The sequence below is a fragment of the Phyllobates terribilis genome, unplaced genomic scaffold, assembly GCF_046119375.1.
Source record: "Phyllobates terribilis strain yellow unplaced genomic scaffold, ASM4611937v1 Scaffold_5__5_contigs__length_657084704, whole genome shotgun sequence".
Lineage (NCBI taxonomy): Eukaryota > Metazoa > Chordata > Amphibia > Anura > Dendrobatidae > Phyllobates > Phyllobates terribilis.
In genome coordinates, this window is record NW_027362765.1 from 354,267,427 (window position 1) to 354,295,316 (window position 27,890).

The 27,890-nt window shown below is 48.2% G+C and overlaps 1 protein-coding gene across 20 annotated transcripts in view; it reads left to right on the top strand.

Annotated features, from left to right (window-relative positions):
• The window catches only part of ABLIM1 (actin binding LIM protein 1), a 462,151-nt gene that overhangs the window by 302,468 nt on the left and 131,793 nt on the right, over positions 1-27,890 (top strand). For all 20 annotated transcript variants that reach the window (XM_073684651.1, XM_073684642.1, XM_073684637.1 and 17 more), the window contains 4 exons: positions 3,503-3,686; positions 3,825-3,937; positions 9,563-9,689; positions 10,861-10,954. In XM_073684651.1, coding sequence (XP_073540752.1) covers positions 3,580-3,686; positions 3,825-3,937; positions 9,563-9,689; positions 10,861-10,954 — 441 coding nt within the window. In that variant the 5' untranslated portion in view covers positions 3,503-3,579. The remainder of the gene's footprint in view (positions 1-3,502; positions 3,687-3,824; positions 3,938-9,562; positions 9,690-10,860; positions 10,955-27,890) is intronic.

Below are 27,890 nucleotides of genomic sequence, written 5' to 3' on the forward strand. Positions count from 1 at the left end.
AGGGGCGGGAGTGTGGAGAATAAGGGGCGGGAGTGTGGAGAATAAGGGGCGGGAGTGTGGAGAATAAGGGGCGGGAGTGTGGAGAATAAGGGGCGGGAGTGTGGAGAATAAGGGGCAGAAGTGTGGAGAATAAGGGGCGGGAGCGTGGAGGATAAGGGGCGGGAGCGTGGAGGATAAGGGGCGGGAGCGTGGAGAATAAGGGGCGGGAGCATGGAGAATAAGGGGCGGGAGCGTGGAAAATAAGGGGCGGGAGCGGGGAGAATAAGGGGCGGGAGTGTGGAGGATAAGGGGCGGGAGTGTGGAGGATAAGGGGCGGGAGTGTGGAGAATAAGGGGCGGGAGTGTGGAGAATAAGGGGCGGGAGCGTGGAGAATAAGGGGCGGGAGCGTGGAGAATAAGGGGCGGGAGCGTGGAGAATAAGGGGCGGGAGCGTGGAGGATAAGGGGCGGGAGCGTGGAGGATAAGGGGCGGGAGCGTGGAGGATAAGGGGCGGGAGCGTGGAGAATAAGGGGCGGGAGCGTGGAGAATAAGGGGCGGGAGCGTGGAGAATAAGGGGCGGGAGCGTGGAGAATAAGGGGCGGGAGCGTGGAGAATAAGGGACGGGAGCGTGGAGAATAAGGGGCGGGAGCGTGGAGAATAAGGGGCGGGAGCGTGGAGAATAAGGGGCGGGAGTGTGGAGAATATGGGGCGGGAGCGTGGAGAATAAGGGGCGGGAGCGTGGAGAATAAGGGGCGGGAGCGTGGAGAATAAGGGGCGGGAGCGTGGAGAATAAGGGACGGGAGCGTGGAGGATAAGGGGCAGGAGTGTGGAGAATAAGGGGCAGGAGTGTGGAGAATAAGGGGCGGGAGTGTGGAGAATAAGGGACGGGAGCGTGGAGAATAAGGGGCTGGAGTGTGGAGAAGAAGGGGCAACGCTGGGAATATTGAGGCGTCACAGAAACTTGATGGATTTGTCAATAAAAGTATAAAAAACGATAAAATGTTTATAATTGTCCGTCAGTAACCATAGAAACAGCCAATTAAAAGAGCGAACACACCGAAGAGGCGTTCTATTCTAAATGAACCAGGAGACGCAGCATGAGCAGGGCTGTAGGTCTTAAAGTGTTTGCCCCCTTCCTGACTTCTTATTCTTTTGCATGTTTGTCACTTAAATCTTTCAGATCACAAAACAAAGTTAAATATTAGATAAAGATAAAACAAGTAACCACAAAATGCAGTTTTTAAATGAAGGTCTTTATTATTAAGAGAAAAAGAAATCCAAACCTACAGGCCCTGTGTGATAAAGTGTTTGCCCCCTAAACCTAATAACTGGTTGGGCCGCCCTTAGTGGCAGAGCGGGGGACTTATACCAAGGTGGGGAATATATATACGAGGATGGGGCCAGGATAAGGGACATACAGTGGTGGCCAAAAGTATTGGCACCCCTGCAATTCTGTCAGATAATACTCAGTTTCTTCCTGAAAATGATTGCAATCACAGATTATCTTCATTTAATTTGCTTGCAAGGAAAAAACACAAAAGAGAATGAAGCAAAAATCAAATCATTGATCATTTCACACAAAACTCCAAAAATGGGCCGGACAAAAGTATTGGCACCCTCAGCCTAATACTTGGTTGCACAACCTTTAGCCGAAATAACTGCGAACAACCGCTTCCGGTAACCATCAATGAGTTTCTTACAATGCTCTGCTGGAATTGTAGACCATTCTTCTTTGGCAAACTGCTCCAGGTCCCTGATATTTGAAGGGTGCCTTCTCCAAACTGCCATTTTGAGATCTTTCCACAGGTGTTCTATGGGATTCAGGTCTGGACTCATTGCTGGCCACCTTAGAAGTCTCCAGTGCTTTCTCTCAAACCATTTTATAGTGCTTTTGGAAGTGTGTTTTGGGTCATTGTCCTGCTGGAAGACCCATGACCTCTGAGGGAGACCCAGCTTTCTCACACTGGGCCCTACATTATGCTGCAAAATTTGTTGGTAGTCTTCAGACTTCATAATGCCATGCACACGGTCAAGCAGTCCAGTGCCAGAGGCAGCAAAGCAACCCCAAAACATCAGGGAACCTCCGCCATGTTTGACTGTAGGGACCGTGTTCTTTTCTTTGAATGCCTCTTTTTTTTCCTGTACACTCTATGTTGATGCTTTTTCCCAAAAAGCTCTACTTTTGTCTCATCTGACCAGAGAACATTCTTCCAAAACGTTTTAGGCTTTCTCAGGTAAGTTTTGGCAAACTCCAGCCTGGCTTTTTTATGTCTCGGGGTAAGAAGTGGGGTCTTCCTGGGTATCCTACCATACAGTCCCTTTTCATTCAGACATCGACGGATAGTACGGGTTGACACTGTTGTAACCTCGGACTGCAGGGCAGCTTGAACTTGTTTGGATGTTAGTCGAGGTTCTTTATCCACCATCCGCACAATCTTGCGTTGAAATCTCTCGTCAATTTTTCTTTTCCGTCCAAATCTAGGGAGGTTAGCCACAGTGCCATGGGCTTTACACTTCTTGATGACACTGCGCACGGAAGACACAGGAACATTCAGGTCTTTGGAGATGGACTTGTAGCCTTGAGATTGCTCATGCTTCCTCACAATTTGGTTTCTCAAGTCCTCAGACAGTTCTTTGGTCTTCTTTCTTTTCTCCATGCTCAATGTGGTCACACAAGGACACAGGACAGAGGTTGAGGCAACTTTAATCCATGTTAACTGGCTGCAAGTGTGATTTAGTTATTGCCAACACCTGTTAGGTGCCACAGGTAAGTTACAGGTGCTGTTAATTACACCAATTAGAGAAGCAGCACAGGATTTTTCAAACAGTGCCAATACTTTTGTCCACCCCCTTTTTTAGGTTTTGTGTGGAATTGTATCCAATTTGGCTTTAGGACAATTCTTTTTGTGTTTTTTCATTGAAGACAAATTAAATGAAGATAATAATTTGTGATTGCAATCATTTTCAGGAAGAAACTGAGTATTATCTGACAGAATTGCAGGGGTGCCAATACTTTTGGCCACCACTGTATATACCAGGATGGAGGGTGCATAATTGTTGACCCCTTCCTGATTTCTTATTCTTTATAATAATAAAGACCTTCATGTAAAAACTGCATTTTGCATTACTTCTGTTATCTTTGTCTAATATTTAAATTTGTTTTGTGATCTGAAACATTTAAGTGACAAACATGCAAAAGAATAAGCAATCAGAAAGGGGGCAAACACTTTTTCACACCACTGTATATAGATGATAATCTGCATTAATGGTTTATTAGGGGATGCTGAGATGTTTGGGGGCCCCTTGGAGACATTTCTGGAGCCCAAAACTGTCATCCAGATCCATAAATCACTTTCCTTCCACCTCTGGGGGATAGAATGTGACAACGGCTCTGGACACATGTCCTGCTCTCTGCAGCGGTTGTCAGTTCTGGCCGGGCTGTAGTCTCGTACGAGCTGCGCTGATACATTGTTTGTCGTTTCCCTTCCATTTCTCACCTTTTGTATTTTGTTTCTTTTCTGCAGTTTGCGGCTGTGATTTGGCGCAGGGCGGCTTCTTCATCAAGAACGGGGAGTATCTGTGCACGTTGGATTACCAGCGCATGTATGGGACGCAGTGCAGCGGTTGCGGACAGTTTGTGGAAGGAGAAGTGGTGACGGCGCTGGGAAAGACCTACCACCCCGCCTGCTTCGCCTGCACGGCCTGCAAGTAAGTCCTTCATGCAAAACCCTATCACAAGTTGTGCTGAAATGACTGAGCTTGTGTCTATCATGTATCTGGTGAAGAAGTCGACGTATTTATGGGGATTATCGCTTCCATCTGACCTTGTTCTTTCCTCCCTGGCAGGCGACCATTCCCACCCGGAGATCGAGTAACGTTCAATGGGAGAGACTGCCTGTGCCAGGCGTGCGCTGCCCAACCAATGTCTCCCGGAGCCAAGGAGCTGTCTGCACCCAGCAGTAAGTGACCTCAGTATTGTATATGAGGATTAAAGGCCTCCACCCTAACTTGCGAGCTCAGGGGTAGCCTGAGGTGGAGGTGGGCAGCTGCTGCTATTGTCCTGCTGACACTTTCTTCCTTTCTGGCTGCTCCTCCACTTCCCTGCTGCATGACCCCTCCCTTCCGCTGATGCTCCTCCCTTCCTTTCTAGCTGCTCCTCCCCTTCCCTGTTGTATGGCTCCTCCCATAATTTCTCACTGCTCCTCCCCTTCTCTGCTGCATTGCTCCTCCCTTCCTATCTGGCTGCTCCTCCCTATCCTTATTTGTCCTCCCTTCCTCTGCTGTCCTTCTCCTCCTCTCAGGCTGCTTCTCTTCTTTTTTTTTTTATACAGCTTATTAGTTTCTCCTCTTCTCTTGTTACTGCTGCTAGTTCCCTTCTCTCTTCTCTACAGCTGCTCCTCACCTTTTAAGCTGACCCTACCCGATTTCTTGCTGCTCCTCCCCTTCTCCACGGTTACTCCTCACCCCTTTTGCGGCTTCTCCCCTTCTCTTCTGTCTGTGGCCCTTCCCACTCTGTGCAGCTCCTCCCCTTCACTGTTCTCTGGCTGCTCCTCTACTTTTCTGTGCCCCTCCTCTCTCTGAGGATCCTCCCCTTCTCTTATGTCTGTGGCCCCTCCCATTCTGTGCAGTTCCTTCTCTGTTCTGCTGATCTTCCATTTTTCTGTGGTTGCTCCCCCATCTGCAGCTTCTCCATTTTTTTGTGTTTCCTCCCTTTCTCTGAGGCTTCTCCCCTACTCTGCAGCGTCTCCTCCCCTACTCTGCAGCGTCTCCTCCCCTACTCTGCAGCATCTCCTCCCCTACTCTGCAGCGTCTCCTCCCCTACTCTGCAGCATCTCCTTCCCTACTCTGCAGCATCTCCTCCCCTACTCTGCAGCATCTCCTCCCCTACCCTGCAGGATCTCCTCCCCTACTCTGCAGCATCTCCTCCCCTACCATGCAGCATCTCCTCCCCTACTCTGCAGCGTCTCCTCCCCTACTCTGCAGCGTCTCCTCCCCTACTCTGCAGCGTCTCCTTCCCTACTCTGCAGCGTCTCCTCCCCTACTCTGCAGCGTCTCCTCCCCTACTCTGCAGCACCTCCTCCCCTACCCTGCAGCGTCTCCTCCCCTACTCTGCAGCATCTCCTCCCCTACCCTGCAGCATCTCCTCCCCTACTCTGCAGCGTCTCCTTCCCTACTCTGCAGCGTCTCCTCCCCTACTCTGCAGCGTCTCCTCCCCTACTCTGCAGCGTCTCCTCCCCTACTCTGCAGCGTCTCCTCCCCTACTCTGCAGCATCTCCACCCCTACTCTGCAGCGTCTCCTCCCCTACCCTGCAGCGTCTCCTCCCCTACTCTGCAGCGTCTCCACCCCTACTCTGCAGCGTCTCCACCCCTACTCTGCAGCGTCTCCTCCCCTACCCTGCAGCGTCTCCTCCCCTACTCTGCAGCGTCTCCTCCCCTACCCTGCAGCATCTCCTCCCCTACTCTGCAGCGTCTCCTCCCCTACTCTGCAGCGTCTCCTCCCCTACTCTGCAGCACCTCCTCCCCTACCCTGCAGCGTCTCCTCCCCTACTCTGCAGCACCTCCTCCCCTACTCTGCAGCGTCTCCTCCCCTACTCTGCAGCGTCTCCTCCCCTACTCTGCAGCTTCTCCTCCCCTACTCCGCAATTTCCTACGGGATAAATAAAGTATATCTTATCTTATCTTATCTTACTCTGCAGCACCTCCTCCCCTACCCTGCAGCGTCTCCTCCCCTACTCTGCAGCACCTCCTCCCCTACTCTGCAGCGTCTCCTCCCCTACTCTGCAGCGTCTCCTCCCCTACTCTGCAGCGTCTCCTCCCCTACTCTGCAGCATCTCCTCCCCTACCCTGCAGCATCTCCTTCCCTACTCTGCAGCGTCTCCTCCCCTACTCTGCAGCGTCTCCTCCCCTACTCTGCAGCGTCTCCTCCCCTACTCTGCAGCGTCTCCTCCCCTACTCTGCAGCACCTCCTCCCCTACCCTGCAGCGTCTCCTCCCCTACTCTGCAGCACCTCCTCCCCTACTCTGCAGCGTCTCCTCCCCTACTCTGCAGCGTCTCCTCCCCTACTCTGCAGCGTCTCCTCCCCTACTCTGCAGCGTCTCCTCCCCTACTCTGCAGCGTCTCCTCCCCTACCCTGCAGCGTCTCCTCCCCTACTCTGCAGCACCTCCTCCCCTACTCTGCAGCACCTCCTCCCCTACCCTGCAGCATCTCCTCCCCTACCCTGCAGCGTCTCCTCCCCTACTCTGCAGCGTCTCCTCCCCTACTCTGCAGCGTCTCCTCCCCTACTCTGCAGCACCTCCTCCCCTACTCTGCAGCACCTCCTCCCCTACCCTGCAGCGTCTCCTCCCCTACTCTGCAGCGTCTCCTCCTCTACTCTGCAGCACCTCCTCCCCTACTCTGCAGCACCTCCTCCCCTACTCTGCAGCGTCTCCTCCCCTACTCTGCAGCGTCTCCTCCCCTACTCTGCAGCACCTCCTCCCCTACCCTGCAGCGTCTCCTCCCCTACCCTGCAGCGTCTCCTCCCCTACTCTGCAGCGTCTCCTCCCCTACTCTGCAGCACCTCCTCCCCTACCCTGCAGCGTCTCCTCCCCTACTCTGCAGCACCTCCTCCCCTACTCTGCAGCGTCTCCTCCCCTACTCTGCAGCGTCTCCTCCCCTACTCTGCAGCGTCTCCCCTTTCCCGCTATCTGGCTGCTCCTCCCTTTCTCTTCTGTCTGTGGCTCCTCAAATTCTTTGTGACTCCTCCCCTCCTTTGTGGCCCCACGCTTTTGCTGAGGTTCCTCCCCCTACTCTGTGGCTCCTCCTCTTTTCTGCTGTCTGGCTGTCCATCCCCTTTTCTGAGATTGAGCTCCTTCTCTGAGGCTCCTCCCTTCTCTGAGGCTCCTCCCCTTCCCATCGCATACAGTATAGGCAACTTGAGCTTTGAGTTGCACAACAGATTCCTGTCTTGTTGCTACGGAGACAATGTAACAACCAGTGTTACCAGGCAGCAGGTCCATCGCAATCAACCTGAGCTCAGTCTATCAAACTTCTGACTAAACTGGGGGCCAAGAAGAGGGTCAGAGACCCGGCAGGACTGCCCCTTTAATACGTCTTTTACCTCTGCAGTCAGACCAATAAGATTTGAATGCTAAGAGACTCAGGTAGAGCCCCTTTAAGTCGCCCTTAGCTGCTCCGACCCCTGGATGCTCCTTGTCTTTGTGCTGACAACATCCCGGTGTTTGTCGCTGTCCGGGATGAGCAGTGTCAGGTGTCAGCCGCAGTAATGGCGGCAGCGGCGTTCATCGTGTGTAAAATATTCCCAGAAGTCACCACACACGAGTCCGCCATGAAAACCCGCGACAGCTCCAGTGTTTGCGCTCCAGGGCACATTGTTTGGATTATGGCTACAAAGCTGCTCACGTGTAGGGTCACCCACAGAGGCCACAGAACTACAGGGGCCACAAACCTCTGGTGTCACAACGCTCGGTACTGTGTGCTACCGTGAAACCGGTTAACCCTCCCCCCGAGCCGCAAAGCCGCTCACCACAGTGTGTGCGTGTATCTACAGTGAGTGCGGAAAGTATTCAGACCCCTTTATATTTTTCACTCTTTGTTTCATTGCAGCCATTTGGTAAATTCTAAAAAGTTCATTTTTTTTCTCAGTAAAGTACACTGTGCACCCCATCTTGACTGAAAAAAACAGAAATGTAGAAATGTTTGCAAATTTATTAAAAAAGAAAAACTGAAATATCACATGGTCATAAGTATTCAGACCCTTTGCTCAGTATTCAGTAGAAGCCCCCTTTTGAGCTAGTACAGCCATGAGTCTTCTTGGGAATGATGAAGTTTTTCACCCCTGGATTTGGGGATCCTCGGCCATTCTTCCTTGCAGATCCTCTCCAGTTCCGACTATGAGAAACTTTCCCAAATGTCCGAAACTATTGGAATCAATGCTGCCACCTGCTGGACGTGTCCGTTCACTACCACTGGCAGGATTCCCCTTCCGCTCCTGGAGGGCAGCACTGCCGCCTGCTGGACGTGTCCGGTCACTACCACTGGCAGGATTCCCCTTCCGCTCCTGGAGGGCAGCGCTGCCACCTGCTGGACTTGTGTGTGTTCTTCTGATTGTAACAAGCTGATGGAGACCCAAATACAACCTGCAGGGTCGGCATACTCTCGTCCTTATATATTCTGTGTGTGGACACTGCACCCTTCCTCCAAAAAATGGAATACAGCGTGATGAAAACATCATGTATACCCCAGAGTGGTAAAAATGGAGGAAACATAAAAATGTCGCTGATCTCAGATAATGGCGACAAAAGGAGAAAAACAATTTATTATTTTTACAAAATTCAGAAACGTTTTAAACTACAAGAAAAGAAAACTGTAAATAGAACGCGGCAGAAATAAAACCAAGAAACAACGTCAGGATCGCGGGTCGGGCACCGTTTCTCCGCACTTGGAACTTTTCTATCTCATTTTTCAGTTTGTTGTTTGATCGCGGGAATTAAGTCAATCAAATACCAACTGTCCTGTAATAAAATCCAGTCGTCATACGAGGTGGACGGAGGAATGACGAGGTGGACGGAGGAATGACGAGGTGGACGGAGGAATGACGAGGTGGACGGAGGAATGACGAGGTGGACGGAGGAATGACGAGGTGGACGGAGGAATGACGAGGTGGACGGAGGAATGGCGAGGTGGACGGAGGAATGGCGAGGTGGACGGAGGAATGGCGAGGTGGATGGAGGAATAACGAGGTGGACGGAGGAATGACGAGGTGGACGGAGGAATGACGAGGTGGACGGAGGAATGGCGAGGTGGACGGAGGAATGGCGAGGTGGACGGAGGAATAACGAGGTGGACGGAGGAATGACGAGGTGGACGGAGGAATGACGAGGTGGACGGAGGAATGACGAGGTGGACGGAGGAATGACGAGGTGGACGGAGGAATAGGAACATTCTGCCTCTAGGAGAAGGGGAGGAAAAATAAAAGATCAGAAATGAAAATTTGTCCTCATCCTTAAAGGGCTATGGTCATTTAAAGGGGTTGTACAATGTAAGAACAACAATGTAAGAACAACAAGTGGCCGTATGGTGATGTTCTTATGCAATCACATGTATAGATGTGTCTTTCCTGAAATCCTCTGTGCTGCTTGGATTCTCACGTGATCTGGTCCTGCGGTTGGGGGAGGACTCACTGTTTTGCTCTTTAGCCCACGGCCCCACTATCAGTATTTGGTCAGTATTCTTTCTGTATTTTTTCTCTGGAGTGGGAGCCAAAACCAGGAGTGGGTGATAAATGCAGAATTGGTGACTTGTTTCTATTCTACCTTTTCTCTGATTGTTCCTCACCTGGTTTTGGCTCCAACTCCTGAGGAAAAATACTGACCGGATACTGACCGAATACTGATAGTGGGGCCGTGGCCTTATACTGATAGGGGGGCCGTGGCCTTATACTGATAGGGGGGCCGTGGCCTTATACTGATAGGGGGGCCGTGGCCTTATACTGATAGGGGGGCCGTGGCCTTAGTCGCCGTTTGTTCCTGTTGGTTTTGGCTTTTGCAGATGACAGATGAGATCTTTCTTCTCCGCTTCTTTGCAGGCTGCTCGGGCTGCGGCAGAGACATCAAGAACGGACAAGCGTTGCTGGCCCTGGACAAACAGTGGCACCTGGGCTGCTTCAAGTGTAAATCCTGCGGCAAGGTCCTGACCGGGGAATATATCAGCAAGTAAGGAAGGAATCATCACCCCCATCATCTCCTCATCACTGTGTACATGAGACCACACCCCTTATACTGCAGCACCAGCAATTACTGCTGACAACCCGCCTGTATACATGTGAGAGGTTGTCAGCCCCGCCCCCTGGTGATGACATCACTGATATAATGATGAGACCACACCCCTTATACTGCAGCACCAGCTCCTCATCTATTACTGCTGACAACCCGCCTGTATACATGTGAGAGGTTGTCAGCCCCGCCCCCTGGTGATGACATCACTGATATAATGACAGGAGACCACACCCCTTATACTGCAGCACCAGCTCCTCATCTATCACTGCTGACAACCCTCCTGTATACATGTGAGAGGTTGTCAGCCCCGCCCCCTGGTGATGACATCACTGATATAGTGACATGAGACCACACCCCTTATACTGCAGCACCAGCTCCTCATCTATCACTGCTGACAACCCGCCTGTATACATGTGAGAGGTTGTCAGCCCCGCCCCCTGATGATGACATCACTGATATAATGATGAGACCACACCCCTTATACTGCAGCACCAGCTCCTCATCTATCACTGCTGACAACCCGCCTGTATACATGTGAGAGGTTGTCAGCCCCGCCCCCTGGTGATGACATCACTGATATAGTGACATGAGACCACACCCCTTATACTGCAGCACCAGCTCCTCATCTATCACTGCTGACAACCCGCCTGTATACATGTGAGAGGTTGTCAGCCCCGCCCCCTGGTGATGTCATCACTGATATAATGACTGGAGACCACACCCCTTATACTGCAGCACCAGCTCCTCATCTATCACTGCTGACAACCCTCCTGTATACATGTGAGAGGTTGTCAGCCCCGCCCCCTGGTGATGACATCACTGATATAATGACATGAGACCACACCCCTTATACTGCATCACCAGCCCCTCATCTATCACTGCTGACAACCCGCCTGTATACATGTGAGCGGTTGTCAGCCCCGCCCCCTGGTGATGACATCACTGATATAATGACATGAGACCACACCCCTTATACTGCAGCACCAGCTCCTCATCTATCACCGCTGACAACCCGCCTGTATACATGTGAGAGGTTGTCAGCGCCGCCCCCTGGTGGTGACAGCACTGATTACCTGCTGATTTGGTGTTGTCTTCTTGTTTTCTGCAGGGATGGGTCTCCGTACTGTGAGAAGGATTATCAGGTTCTGTTTGGGGTGAAGTGTGAGGCTTGTCATGAGTTCATCACGGGGAAGGTTCTGGAGGTAACGTCTCGTCTTCTCGATCCGTTCCTTATTGGTGGGCTGTGAGGGTGGAAGGAGGCGGCGGATGATGGGATCCGGTCACAGGAGGGGGACGAGGTTCAATAACTAAATGTTCTTCCACTTTGGCGACTTTCTAATGGACATTTTGTTTCAAATTTTCACCATTTTCAAGATCTGTGAATTATTATTATTTATTAATATAGCGCCATTGATGCCATGGCGCTGTACATAAGGAGTTACATACAAAATACAGAAATACAGATATCACTTACAGTAAACTAATACTGATAGATGGGTACGGAGGGAAGAGGACCCTGCCCCTGCGGGCTTACATTCTACAGATACATTGTATATTATTATTATTTATATAGCGCCATTGATTCCATGGTGCTGTACATGAGAAGGGGTTACATACCAGATACAGATATCACTTACAATAAAGAACTAACAATGATAGACGGGTACAGAGGGAGGAGGACCCTGCCCCTGCGGGCTTACATTCTACAGATACATTGTATATTATTATTATTTATATAGCGCCATTGATTCCATGGTGCTGTACATGAGAAGGGGTTACATACCAGATACAGATATCACTTACAATAAAGAACTAACAATGATAGACGGGTACAGAGGGAGGAGGACCCTGCCCCTGCGGGCTTACATTCTACAGATACATTGTATATTATTATTATTTATATAGCACCATTGATTCCATGGTGCTGTACATGAGAAGGGGTTACATACCAGATACAGATATCACTGACAGTAAACTAACAATGATAGACGGGTACAGAGGGAGGAGGACCCTGCCCCTGCGGGCTTACATTCTACAGATACATTGTATATTATTATTATTTATATAGCACCATTGATTCCATGGTGCTGTACATGAGAAGGGGTTACATACCAGATACAGATATCACTTACAGTAAAGAGCTAACAATGATAGACAGGTACAGAGGGAGGAGGACCCTGCCCCTGCGGGCTTACATTCTACAGATACATTGTATATTATTATTATTTATATAGCGCCATTGATTCCATGGTGCTGTACATGAGAAGAGGTTACATACCAGATACAGATATCACTGACAGTAAACTAACAATGATAGACGGGTACAGAGGGAGGAGGACCCTGCCCCTGCGGGTTTACATTCTACAGATACATTGTATATTATTATTATTTATATAGCGCCATTGATTCCATGGTGCTGTACTTGAGAAGAGGTTACATACCAGATACAGATATCACTGACAGTAAAGAACTAACAATGATAGACGGTACAGAGGGAGGAGGACCCTGCCCCTGCGAGCTTACATTCTACAGATACATTGTATATTATTATTATTTATATAGCGCCATTGATTCCATGGTGCTGTACATGAGAAGAGGTTACATACCAGATACAGATATCACTGACAGTAAACTAACAATGATAGACGGGTACAGAGGGAGGAGAACCCTGCCCCTGCGAGCTTACATTCTACAGATACATTGTATATTATTATTATTTATATAGCGCCATTGATTCCATGGTGCTGTACATGAGAAGGGGTTACATACCAGATACAGATATCACTGACAGTAAACTAACAATGATAGACGGGTACAGAGGGAGGAGGACCCTGCCCCTGGGGGCTTACATTCTACAGATACATTGTATATTATTATTATTTATATAGCGCCATTGATTCCATGGTGCTGTACATGAGAAGGGGTTACATACCAGATACAGATATCACTGACAGTAAACTAACAATGATAGACGGGTACAGAGGGAGGAGGACCCTGCCCCTGGGGGCTTACATTCTACAGATACATTGTATATTATTATTATTTATATAGCGCCATTGATTCCATGGTGCTGTACATGAGAAGGGGTTACATACCAGATACAGATATCACTGACAGTAAACTAACAATGATATACGGGTACAGAGGGAGGAGGACCCTGCCCCTGCGGGCTTACATTCTACTGATACATTGTATATTATTATTATTTATATAGCGCCATTGATGCCATGGTGCTGTACATGAGAAGGGGTTACATACCAGATACAGATATCACTGACAGTAAACTAACAATGATAGAAGGGGAGAGGACCCTGCTCTCGGGGGGCTTACATTCTACGGGAGTGGGGTGGAGACAGTAGGTTGAGGGGCTGCAGCTGCTCCAGTGTTGAGGAGGCAGCGGGGTCATGGCAGGCTGTAGCTTTCTTGAAGAGATGGGTTTTCAGGTTCTGTCTGAAGGATCCGGATGTGGTGGATAATCGGACGTGTTGGGGCACAGAATTCCAGAGGACGGGGGATATTCGGGAGAAGTCTTGGAGGCGATTGCGTGAGGAACGGATAAGTGTGGAGGAGAGAAGGAGGTCTTGGGAGGACCGGAGGTTACGAGAGGGAATATATTGGGAGATTAGTTCAGAGATGTACGGGGAGAGAGGTTATGGACGGCTTTGTAGGTCAGTGTTAGTAGTGTGAACTGGATACGCTGGGGGAATGGGAGCCAGTGAAGGGATTTGTAAAGGGGCTTAGCAGAGGAGTAGCGAGACGAGAGATGGACCAGTCGTGCAGCAGAGTTTAGGATGGACTGGAGGGGTGCGAGAGTGTTAGCAGGGAGGCCACAGAGGAGGATGTTGCAGTAGTCGAGGCGGGAGATGATGGGGGCATGCACAAGCAGTTTAGTAGATTGAGGGTTGAGGAAAGCACGGATTCTGGAAATATTTTTGAGCTGGAGGTGATAGGAGGTGGCGAGAGCTTGGATGTGTGGTGTGAAGGACCGGGCCGAGTCAAGGGTTACTCCGAGGCAGCGGATTGTCGGTACAACGGAAAGTGTGACGTCATTTATTGTGATAGAATGATCAGGTGGGGAAGATACGCGAGATGGAGGAAAGATGATGAGTTCAGTTTTGTCCACATTGAGCTTGAGGTAGCGGGAGGAGAAGGAGGAGGATATGGCTGATAGACGCTGGGATTCTGGACAGCAGAGCGGTGACGTCTGGGCCAGAGAGGACATTCATTTCTCACATCACATTTGTTACATTGTATCCGGCCTTGGGGAATTCTCTAGTCTATTCATGGCGGACTCCAGACTGATACATTGTAACAAACTATCAGGACAGGAGAGATTTGGGCATATTGGATACAATTGTAACAGATCCTCAGCTGTGAGACTGATTAGTGCAGAATGTAACATGTTTCTATTTCTTGAATGCAAACAGAGATCTTGCATGAGAAGCGCATGTGAAAGTTGTAAAACTTTTATTGTCCAGTCGTTAAATCCAGATTTTTCCTGTGTTGTCTGAGTGGAATCATTAATCCTTCACTTGGTGCTGTACACAGGTGACAGGTGCCGAGTGCCCCTTATTAATGCCCACTGAGCCCGGCAGGAAGGGCACGTATTCCCAAGTGCCCCTTATTAATGCCCACTGAGCCTGGCAGGAAGGGCACGTATCCCGAGTGCCCCTTATTAATGCCCACTGAGCCTGGCAGGAAGGGCACGTATCCCGAGTGCCCCTTATTAATGCCCACTGAGCCTGGCAGGAAGGGCACGTATCCCGAGTGCCCCTTATTAATGCCCACTGAGCCCGGCAGGAAGGGCACGTATTCCCAAGTGCCCCTTATTAATGCCCACTGTGCCTGGCAGGAAGGGCACGTATCCCGAGTGCCCCTTATTAATGCCCACTGATTCCGGCAGGAAGGGCAAGTATCCCGAGTGCCCCTTATTAATGCCCACTGATTCCGGCAGGAAGGGCAAGTATCCCCGAGTGCCCCTTATTAATGCCCACTGAGCCCGGCAGGAAGGGCACGTATTCCCAAGTGCCCCTTATTAATGCCCACTGTGCCTGGCAGGAAGGGCACGTATCCCGAGTGCCCCTTATTAATGCCCACTGATTCCGGCAGGAAGGGCAAGTATCCCCGAGTGCCCCTTATTAATGCCCACTGAGCCTGGCAGGAAGGGCTCATATCCAGAGTGCCCTTTATTTATGCCCACTGAGCCTGGCAGGAAGGGTACGTATCCTGAGTGCCCTTATTCATTAGTCTCTGTTCTGAGTTATTATAAGCCACGTTCACGGTGCTATTATCTGCTACTAACACGTAATAAGCCGCTTCCTGTCTGCGAATCTCACATCATTATCTGTGTCTGTAACATTCCAGTCCGTCCATCACCCCCTCCCCTGCATCGCCCCGTCTTCTGATATTTGTATGAGATTCTGCCCTGTGGCCCGTCCTGGAGATTTGGTCGCCGTTACTTGGTTGCTGTGGGGATTTGAGCAGTTTCTGAACTTTACTGCAGATCTGAAATGTTAATATTTCCAGTTCTGTATTGTTACCAAACTTATAAGTGAGGGGGAAATTGTGCAGTGTTCATTTCATATCATCAAACAGCTACTTCCAATGTATGTGAGGTGCACTGCACACACATCACCAGCAGGCGGCAGCAGAGTCCAGCTTGTGTTCTGGAATGAACATAGTGAATTTTACTATATCGGCTATTACTTATACTGCTGCATGTGAATGGGAAGATGTGTAAAGCTAATACAACGCCGTGATAAAGTATTTGCCCCTCTATTATTATTTGATGTGACTGAATTTCACTTGATGCTGCTTATGATTTATCGCTACATTTATTGAAGCATTTTTTTGAACTGCAGAATGCACAGTCCCAACATGTATGTGGTATAAATATATATATATATATATATATATATATATATATATATATACATGTACAGTATATAAAGATTAATACTGTGTTTTTAAAATTTTAATAAGTTGGGTAATATTTATAAAAACTTTGCATGCACCTTCAGTTTCGGACCACCAGGTGGCAGCATTTTTTTTCCCTTGTATTTTCAGAATTTGACCACCAGGTGGCAGCATGCGCTTAGCATATTCATCTGTAGCTCTCATTTGACAGGAAGGTTGTGTAGTTGAGCAGATAGTTGTTGGATCTCCTAACAATCAGAGGGATCCTCCACAATCTTCTGTGTAATGGGACGGCTTATTCATCATTCCAGTGTCAGGATAGACAAGTATTGGGGGTGTTGGATTTTAACCCCTTTGAAGCTGGAGTGACACTTGCAGATTTTCATGCAGTTGATCCTAAAAAAAAAAGTTAAAATCTAAAGGCAAGAGCTACTTCTCTTCTCTGTTGTATCCACTCCTGCACCGAAAATGTGAGATCCTGACCTCATTCTTCTTTCTGGGTAGATAAGCATCCCCATTGGTGTGGCAGCCACTGATCGCATCCCCCCCCCCCCCCTCCCTGTTGTCCATTTCCATGGAGACGCCGGTCCGGGCCCCTTCCCTGGGCCCCCTGCAGAACGCAGACCAGAAATAGTTGAGAATCGGCCATTTCCTGCTTGTTCTCGATGGGAGATTTCCCACAGGCCGATCCCGGTGTGTATATATGGCTGTTACATTGTATCCCGGAGTCTGACCCAGTGCAGTATATAGCGGGGGGAGGGGCAGAGGGAATGATATCATTACTGTGTACTTCTGATAATCCACTACCTGTGGTTTAGATCTGCTAATCTGCCACTGGTCACAACTGATCTTACAGTATCAGTGACCGGTACATGGAGGCGGACAGCGGCTGCCATGTTCTCCGCACCTAAAGCTTCTCACAGCAGAGGGTTTGTGACAGTTGTATTCAGTCTGCACAATAGCCCAAACTCCAGACTGATACATTGTAACAAACTATCAGATCAGGAGAGATGCTGCTGCTGCTGATGAGCTCTGCTCATAGAGGATTGTCTCATTGTAACAAACTCTCAGCTGTAGAAAGTATTACGTCTGTACAGTTTCTGGATAGAAACATTTCCATTCACTGACGGCTGCCCGGCCTGGATTGTGAAAATGGTAAAGGTCCAATCAGTAAAAGAACATTGAGAAGTTTAGAAAGTTTCCATCAGACCCCGCGGGGATGTCGGCTGCCGGGGTTGTCGGCTGCCGGGGATGTCGGCTGCCGGGGTTGTCGGCTGCCGGGGATGTCGGCTGCCGGGGATGTCTGCTGCCGGGGTTGTCGGCTGCCGGGGATGTCGGCTGCCGGGGATGTCGGCTGCCGGGGATGTCTGCTGCCGGGGTTGTCGGCTGCCGGGGATGTCGGCTGCCGGGGTTGTCGGCTGCCGGGGATGTCGGCTGCCGGGGATGTCGGCTGCCGGGGATGTCGGCTGCCATCTGCGTGCACTATGGTTGTCGCAGGGCCGTAGACCTGGAGATAAATGCTGCAGGACCGACATCAGACATTTACTGTTATCATCGATTACAAGTACTTGCATCGTGGAGTTTCGGCATTGTGACCTGCGGGACATCTTTATATGAAAGTTCATCTGGCGGCCGTGACCTCCGTCTGATGATTACCGCTCTGGGTCCATCTGGCCTCTTAAGGGTTAAGCATTATATCTCAGTGTCCTGGTTGGTGCAGAAGGACGGCAGCAATTATTTCAGGCGTATTTCATTGCTTTATTTCAGTCATCCTCATTAAACTCAGGACAATTATGAGATTAAACATTTAGACGTATTTGTAACTCAAATGTAATAACTACATTACACGCGGGTGTAAAAATGAAGATCTGAGCAGATACTGACAAGCAGAGCATGCTGGGAGATTTCAGCTGTGTGAATGCATAATTGTAAGTGCAGCTCTACAGCAGGACATGCTGTGATCCAGTCATGTTTTCTGCATCCACCACTAGGGGGCGTTCCCTGTATACAGAGATACATGATAAGATTCTGTCTGCAGCCACCACTAGGGGGAGCTCCCTGTATACAGAGATACATGATAAGATTCTGTCTGCAGTCACCACTAGGGGAGCTCCCTGTATACAGAGATACATGATAAGATTCTGTCTGCAGCCACCACTAGGGGGAGCTCCCTGTATACAGAGATACATGATAAGATTCTGTCTGCAGTCACCACTAGGGGAGCTCCCTGTATACAGAGATACATGATAAGATTCTGTCTGCAGTCACCACTAGGGGGAGCTCCCTGTATACAGAGATACATGATAAGATTCTGTCTGCAGCCACCACTAGGGGGAGCTCCCTGTATACAGAGACACATGATAAGATTCTGTCTGCAGCCATCACTAGGGGGAGCTCCCTGTATACAGAGATACATGAAAAGATCCTGTCTGCAGCCACCACTAGGGGGTGCTCCCTGTATACAGAGATACATGATAAGATTCTGTCTGCAGTCACCACTAGGGGGAGCTCCCTGTATACAGAGACACATGATAAGATTCTGTCTGCAGCCACCACTAGGGGGAGCTCCCTGTATACAGAGATACATGATAAGATTCTGTCTGCAGTCACCACTAGGGGGAGCTCCCTGTATACAGAGATACATGATAAGATTCTGTCTGCAGCCACCACTAGGGGGAGCTCCCTGTATACAGAGATACATGATAAGATTCTGTCTGCAGCCACCACTAGGGGGCGTTCCCTGTATACAGAGATACATGATAAGATTCTGTCTGCAGCCACCACTAGGGGGAGCTCCCTGTATACAGAGATACATGATAAGATTCTGTCTGCAGTCACCACTAGGGGAGCTCCCTGTATACAGAGACACATGATAAGATTCTGTCTGCAGCCACCACTAGGGGGAGCTCCCTGTATACAGAGATACATGATAAGATTCTGTCTGCAGTCACCACTAGGGGGAGCTCCCTGTATACAGAGATACATGATAAGATTCTGTCTGCAGCCACCACTAGGGGGAGCTCCCTGTATACAGAGATACATGATAAGATTCTGTCTGCAGCCACCACTAGGGGGAGCTCCCTGTATACAGAGATACATGATAAGATTCTGTCTGCAGCCACCACTAGGGGGAGCTCCCTGTATACAAGAGATATATGATAAGATTCTGTCTGCAGTCACCGCTAGGGGGAGCTCCCTGTATACAGAGATACATGATAAGATTCTGTCTGCAGCCACCACTAGGGGGAGCTCCCTGTATACAGAGATACATGATAAGATTCTGTCTGCAGTCACCACTAGGGGGAGCTCCCTGTATACAGAGATACATGATAAGATCCTGTCTGCAGCCACCACTAGGGGGAGCTCCCTGTATACAGAGATACATGATAAGATCCTGTCTGCAGCCACCACTAGGGGGAGCTCCCTGTATACAGAGATACATGATAAGATTATGTATGCAGCCACAATTAGGGGGAGCTCCCTGTATACAGAGATACATGATAAGATCCTGTCTGCAGTCACCACTAGGGGGAGCTCCCTGTATACAGAGATACATGATAAGATTCTGTCTGCAGTCACCACTAGGGGGAGCTCCCTGTATACAGAGATACATGATAAGATCCTGTCTGCAGCCACCACTAAGGGGAGCTCCCTGTATACAGAGATACATGATAAGATCCTGTCTGCAGCCACCACCAGGGGGAGCTCCCTGTATACAGAGATACATGATAAGATTCTGTCTGCAGTCACCACTAGAGGGAGCTCCCTGTATACAGAGATACATGATAAGATCCTGTCTGCAGCCACCACTAGGGGGAGCTCCCTGTATACAGAGATACATGATAAGATTCTGTCTGCAGCCACCACTAGGGGGAGCTCCCTGTATACAGAGATACATGATAAGATCCTGTCTGCAGTCACCACTAGGAGGAGCTCCCTGTATACAGAGATACATGATAAGATTCTGTCTGCAGTCACCACTAGGGGGAGCTCCCTGTATACAGAGATACATGATAAGATCCTGTCTGCAGCCACCACTAGGGGGAGCTCCCTGTATACAGAGATACATGATAAGATCCTGTCTGCAGCCACCACTAGGGGGAGCTCCCTGTATACAGAGATACATGATAAGATTCTGTCTGCAGTCACCACTAGAGGGAGCTCCCTGTATACAGAGATACATGATAAGATTATGTATGCAGCCACAACTAGGGGGAGCTCCCTGTATACAGAGATACATGATAAGATCCTGTCTGCAGCCACCACTAGGGGGAGCTCCCTGTATACAGAGATACATGATAAGATTCTGTCTGCAGCCACCACTAGGGGGAGCTCCCTGTATACAGTGATATATGATAAGATCCTGTCTGCAGTCACCACTAGGGGGAGCTCCCTGTATACAGAGATACATGATAAGATCCTGTCTGCAGCCACCACTAGGGGGAGCTCCCTGTATACAGAGATACATGATAAGATTCTGTCTGCATCCACCACTAGGGGCAGCTCCCTGTATACAGAGATACATGCTAAGATTATGTCTGCAGCCACCACTAGGGGGAGCTCTCTGTATATAGAGATGCATGATAAGATCCAGTCTGCAGCCACCACTAGGGGGAGCTCCCTGTATACAGAGATACATGCTAAGATTATGTCTGCAGCCACCACTAGGGGGAGCTCTCTGTATACAGAGATGCATGATAAGATCCAGTCTGCAGCCACCACTAGGGGGAGCTCCCTGTATACAGAGATACATGATAAGATCCTGTCTGCAGCCACCACTAGGGGGAGCTCTCTGTATACAGAGATACATGATAAGATCCTGTCTGCAGCCACCACTAGGGGGAGCTCTCTGTATACAGAGATGCATGATAAGATCCAGTCTGCAGCCACCACTAGGGGGAGCTCCCTGTATACAGAGATACATGATAAGATTCTGAATGTAGTCACCACTAGGGGGAGCTCCCTGTATACAGAGATACATGATAAGATCCTGTCTGCAGCCACCACTAGGGGGAGCTCCCTGTATACAGAGATACATGATAAGATTCTGTCTGCAGTCACCACTAGAGGGAGCTCCCTGTATACAGAGATACATGATAAGATTATGTATGCAGCCACAACTAGGGGGAGCTCCCTGTATACAGAGATACATGATAAGATCCTGTCTGCAGCCACCACTAGGGGGAGCTCCCTGTATACAGAGATACATGATAAGATTCTGTCTGCAGCCACCACTAGGGGGAGCTCCCTGTATACAGTGATATATGATAAGATCCTGTCTGCAGTCACCACTAGGGGGAGCTCCCTGTATACAGAGATACATGATAAGATCCTGTCTGCAGCCACCACTAGGGGGAGCTCCCTGTATACAGAGATACATGATAAGATTCTGTCTGCATCCACCACTAGGGGCAGCTCCCTGTATACAGAGATACATGCTAAGATTATGTCTGCAGCCACCACTAGGGGGAGCTCTCTGTATATAGAGATGCATGATAAGATCCAGTCTGCAGCCACCACTAGGGGGAGCTCCCTGTATACAGAGATACATGCTAAGATTATGTCTGCAGCCACCACTAGGGGGAGCTCTCTGTATACAGAGATGCATGATAAGATCCAGTCTGCAGCCACCACTAGGGGGAGCTCCCTGTATACAGAGATACATGATAAGATCCTGTCTGCAGCCACCACTAGGGGGAGCTCTCTGTATACAGAGATACATGATAAGATCCTGTCTGCAGCCACCACTAGGGGGAGCTCTCTGTATACAGAGATGCATGATAAGATCCAGTCTGCAGCCACCACTAGGGGGAGCTCCCTGTATACAGAGATACATGATAAGATTCTGAATGTAGTCACCACTAGGGGGAGCTCCCTGTATACAGAGATACATGATAAGATCCTGTCTGCAGCCACCACTAGGGGGAGCTCCCTGTATACAGAGATACATGATAAGATCCTGTCTGCAGCCACCACTAGGGGGAGCTCCCTGTATACAGAGATACATGATAAGATTCTGTCTGCAGTCACCACTAGGGGGAGCTCCCTGTATACAGAGATACATGATAAGATCCTGTCTGCAGCCACCACTAGGGGGAGCTCCCTGTATACAGAGATACATGATAAGATTCTGTCTGCAGCCACCACTAGGGGGTGCTCCCTGTATACAGAGATACATGATAAGATCCTGTCTGCAGCCACCACTAGAGGGAGCTCCCTGTATATAGAGATACATGATAAGATCCTGTCTGCAGCCACCACTAGAGGGAGCTCATTGTATATAGAGATACATGATAAGATTCTGTCTGCAGCCACCACTAGGGGGAGCTACCTGTATACAGAGATACATGATAAGATCCTGTCTGCAGCCACCACTAGGGGGAGCTCCCTGTATACAGAGATACATGATAAGATCCTGTCTGCAGCCACCACTAGAGGGAGCTCCCTGTATACAGAGATACATGATAAGATCCTGTCTGCAGCCACCACTAGGGGGAGCTACCTGTATACAGAGATACATGATAAGATCCTGTCTGCAGCCACCACTAGGGGGAGCTCCCTGTATACAGAGATACATGATAAGATCCTGTCTGCAGCCACCACTAGGGGGAGCTCCCTGTATACAGAGATACATGATAAGATTCTGTCTGCAGCCACCACTAGGGGGAGCTCCCTGTATACAGAGATACATGATAAGATCCTGTCTGCAGCCACCACTAGGGGGAGCTCCCTGTATACAGAGATACATGATAAGATCCTGTCTGCAGCCACCACTAGGGGGAGCTCCCTGTATACAGAGATACATGATAAGATTCTGTCTGCAATCACCACTAGGGGGAGCTCCCTGTATACAGAGTACATGATAAGATCCTGTCTGCAGCCACCACTAGGGGGAGCTCCCTGTACACAGAGATACATGATAAGATTCTGTCTGCAGCCACCACTAGGGGGAGCTCCCTGTATACAGAGATACATGATAAGATTCTGTCTGCAGCCACCACTAGGGGGAGCTCCCTGTACACAGAGATACATGATAAGATCCTGTATGCAGCCACCACTAGGGGGAGCTCCCTGTATACAGATTAATTAGACTCCTAGTGAGCGCAGTATGTCTAAACTAAATTCCTTAGCACCCTTTAGTGACGATTGACGGCAGAGACATTATCCTGTTTATCTGTGTGATATGCAGGGGATTTGGAGCTCTGTTTCAGTGAAGGAGGTTCCTGTATAAGGTATCATTATTTTGGGTTCTGTGAGTTGCTTCATAATTGGTGATTTCAGGGTGCGGATCCACTGGAATCTTGTAATATAACAATCACAAGAACTGGTTACAATGTTATAGGTTGTGGGGAATTAGTAATTGCTTGGGGCGGATAATGACTCCTCACGTACCGAGCTGTGGGCGCGGCGCTCTACAGAACTGAACCCATAATAAATACATCTTTACTACTGAAAGAAATGATCTCACATTGACCCAACATACGGACATTAACGATGATTCTTAACAAAGCAGAAATTAATATTCCAGAAATTTGTAAGGTGGAGGCCACTGTCATTCACATGTAGCCCAGATGGCTGACGGCCGCTCTGCACCCAGAGACATGAATCCGTTCAAGAAAAAGGTAAGATGTCACTTCTCAGCCTGAATTTACCCTTCCAGTATTTCGGAGGGTTCACTGACACCTGCTCTGTGAGCAATCATCAAAACTACAAAAATGTCATGTCTGCTCATCACTGATCTTCTTGTGGAACCTCAATGTAATAATCCTGAGTTACATCCTGTATTATACTCCAGAGCTGCACTCACTATTCTGCTGGTGCAGTCACTGTGTACATACATTACATTACTGATCCTGAGTTACATCCTGTATTATACTCCAGAGCTGCACTCACTATTCTGCTGGTGCAGTCACTGTGTACATACATTACATTACTGATCCTGAGTTATATCCTGTATTATACTCCAGAGCTGTACTCACTATTCTGCTGGTGCAGTCACTGTGTACATACATTACATTACTGATCCTGAGTTACATCCTGTATTATACTCCAGAGCTGCACTCACTATTCTGCTGGTGCAATCACTGTGTACACGCATTGCATTACGTATCCTGTACTGGTCCTCAGTTACCTCCTGTATTATACTCCAGAGCTGCACTCACTATTCTGCTGGTGCAATCACTGTGTACATACATTACATTACTGATCCTGAGTTATATCCTGTATTATACTCCAGAGCTGTACTCACTATTCTGCTGGTGCAGTCACTGTGTACATACATTACATTACTGATCCTGAGTTACATCCTGTATTATACCCCAGAGCTGCACTCACTATTCTGCTGGTGCAGTCACTGTGTACATACATTCATTACATTACTGATCCTGAGTTACCTCCTGTATTATACTCCAGAGCTGCACTCACTATTCTGCTGGTGCAGTCACTGTGTACATACATTACATTACTGATCCTGAGTTACCTCCTGTATTATACTCCAGAGCTGCGCTCACTATTCTGCTGGTGCAGTCACTGTGTACATACATTACATTACTGAACCTGAGTTACATCCTGTATTATACTCCAGAGCTGCAGTCACTATTCTGCCGGTGCAGTCACTGTGTACATACATTACATTACTGATCCTGAGTTACATCCTGTATTATACTCCAGAGCTGTACTCACTATTCTGCTGGTGCAGTCACTGTGTACATACATTACATTACTGATCCTGAGTTACATCCTGTATTATACCCCAGAGCTGCACTCACTATTCTGCTGGTGCAGTCACTGTGTACATACATTACATTACTGATCCTGAGTTACATCCTGTATTATCCTCCAGAGCTGCATTCACTATTCTGCTGCTGCAGTCACTGTGTACATACATTACATTACTGATCCTGAGTTACCTCCTGTATTATACCCCAGAGCTGCACTCACTATTCTGCTGGTGCAGTCACTGTGTACATACATTACATTACTGATCCTGAGTTACATCCTGTATTATACTCCAGAGCTGCACTCACTATTCTGCTGGTGAAGTCACTGTGTACATACATTACATTACTGATCCTGAGTTACATCCTGTATTATACTCCAGAGCTGTACTCACTATTTTGCTGGTGCAGTCACTGTGTACATACATTACGTTAGTGATCCTGAGTTACATCCTGTATTATACTCCAGAGCTGCACTCACTATTCTGCTGGTGCAGTCACTGTGTACATACATTACATTACTGATCCTGAGTTACCTCCTGTATTATACTCCAGAGCTGCACTCGCTATTCTGCTGGTGCAGTCACTGTGTACATACATTACATTACTGATCCTGAGTTACATCCTGTATTATACTCCAGAGCTGCACTCACTATTCTGCTGGTGCAGTCACTGTGTACATACATTACATTACTGATTCTGAGTTACATCCTGTATTATACTCCAGAGCTGCACTCACTATTCTGCTGGTGCAGTCACTGTGTACATACATTACATTACTGATCCTGAGTTACCTCCTGTATTATACTCCAGAGCTGCACTCACTATTCTGCTGGTGCACTCACTGTGTACATACATTACATTACTGATCCTGAGTTACCTCCTGTATTATACCCCAGAGCTGCACTCACTATTCTGTTGGTGCAGTCACTGTGTACATACATTACATTAGTGATCCTGAGTTACATCCTGTATTATACTCCAGAGCTGCACTCACTATTCTGCTGGTGCAGTCACTGTGTACATACATTACATTACTGATCCTGAGTTACCTCCTGTATTATACTCCAGAGCTGCACTCACTATTCTGCTGGTGCACTCACTGTGTACATACATTACATTACTGATCCTGAGTTACCTCCTGTATTATACCCCAGAGCTGCACTCACTATTCTGCTGGTGCAGTCACTGTGTACATACATTACATTACTGATCCTGAGTTACATCCTGTATTATACTCCAGAGCTGCACTCACTATTCTGCTGGTGCAGTCACTGTGTACATACATTACTTTACTGATCCTGAGTTACCTCCTGTATTATACTCCAGAGCTGCACTCGCTATTCTGCTGGTGCAGTCACTGTGTACATACATTACATTACTGATCCTGAGTTACATCCTGTATTATACTCCAGAGCTGCACTCACTATTCTGCTGGTGCAGTCACTGTGTACATACATTACATTAGTGATCCTGAGTTACATCCTGTATTATACTCCAGAGCTGCACTCACTATTCTGCTGGTGCACTCACTGTGTACATACATTACATTACTGATCCTGAGTTACATCCTGTATTATACCCCAGAGCTGCACTCACTATTCTGCTGGTGCGGTCACTGTGTACATACATTACATTACTGATCCTGAGTTACATCCTGTATTATACTCCAGAGCTGTACTCACTATTCTGCTGGTGCAGTCACTGTGTACATACATTACATTACTGATCCTGAGTTACATCCTGTATTATACTCCAGAGCTGCACTCACTATTCTGCTGGTGGAGTCACTGTGTACATACATTACATTACTGATCCTGAGTTACATCCTGTATTATACTCCAGAGCTGCACTCACTATTCTGCTGGTGCAGTCACTGTGTACATACATTACATTACTGATCCTGAGTTACATCCTGTATTATACTCCAGAGCTGCACTCACTATTCTGCTGGTGGAGTCACTGTGTACATACATTACATTACTGATCCTGAGTTACATCCTGTATTATACTCCAGAGCTGCACTCACTATTCTGCTGGTGGAGTCACTGTGTACATACATTACATTACTGATCCTGAGTTACATCCTGTATTATACTCCAGAGCTGCACTCACTATTCTGCTGGTGCAGTCACTGTGTACATACATTACATTACTGATCCTGAGTTACATCCTGTATTATACTCCAGAGCTGTACTCACTATTCTGCTGGTGCAGTCACTGTGTACATACATTACATTACTGATCCTGAGTTACATCCTGTATTATACTCCAGAGCTGCACTCACTATTCTGCTGGTGCAGTCACTGTGTACATACATTACATTACTGATCCTGAGTTACCTCCTGTATTATACTCCAGAGCTGCACTCACTATTCTGCTAGTGCAGTCACTGTGTACATACATTACATTACTGATCGTGAGTTATATCCTGTATTATACTCCAGAGCTGTACTCACTATTCTGCTGGTGCAGTCACTGTGTACATACATTACATTACTGATCCTGAGTTACATCCTGTATTATACTCCAGAGCTGCACTCACTATTCTGCTGGTGCAATCACTGTGTACACGCATTGCATTACGTATCCTGTACTGGTCCTCAGTTACCTCCTGTATTATACTCCAGAGCTGCACTCACTATTCTGCTGGTGCAATCACTGTGTACATACATTACATTACTGATCCTGAGTTATATCCTGTATTATACTCCAGAGCTGTACTCACTATTCTGCTGGTGCAGTCACTGTGTACATACATTACATTACTGATCCTGAGTTACATCCTGTATTATACCCCAGAGCTGCACTCACTATTCTGCTGGTGCAGTCACTGTGTACATACATTCATTACATTACTGATCCTGAGTTACCTCCTGTATTATACTCCAGAGCTGCACTCACTATTCTGCTGGTGCAGTCACTGTGTACATACATTACATTACTGATCCTGAGTTACCTCCTGTATTATACTCCAGAGCTGCGCTCACTATTCTGCTGGTGCAGTCACTGTGTACATACATTACATTACTGAACCTGAGTTACATCCTGTATTATACTCCAGAGCTGCAGTCACTATTCTGCCGGTGCAGTCACTGTGTACATACATTACATTACTGATCCTGAGTTACATCCTGTATTATACTCCAGAGCTGTACTCACTATTCTGCTGGTGCAGTCTCTGTGTACATACATTACATTACTGATCCTGAGTTACATCCTGTATTATCCTCCAGAGCTGCATTCACTATTCTGCTGCTGCAGTCACTGTGTACATACATTACATTACTGATCCTGAGTTACCTCCTGTATTATACCCCAGAGCTGCACTCACTATTCTGCTGGTGCAGTCACTGTGTACATACATTACATTACTGATCCTGAGTTACATACTGTATTATACTCCAGAGCTGCACTCACTATTCTGCTGGTGAAGTCACTGTGTACATACATTACATTACTGATCCTGAGTTACATCCTGTATTATACTCCAGAGCTGTACTCA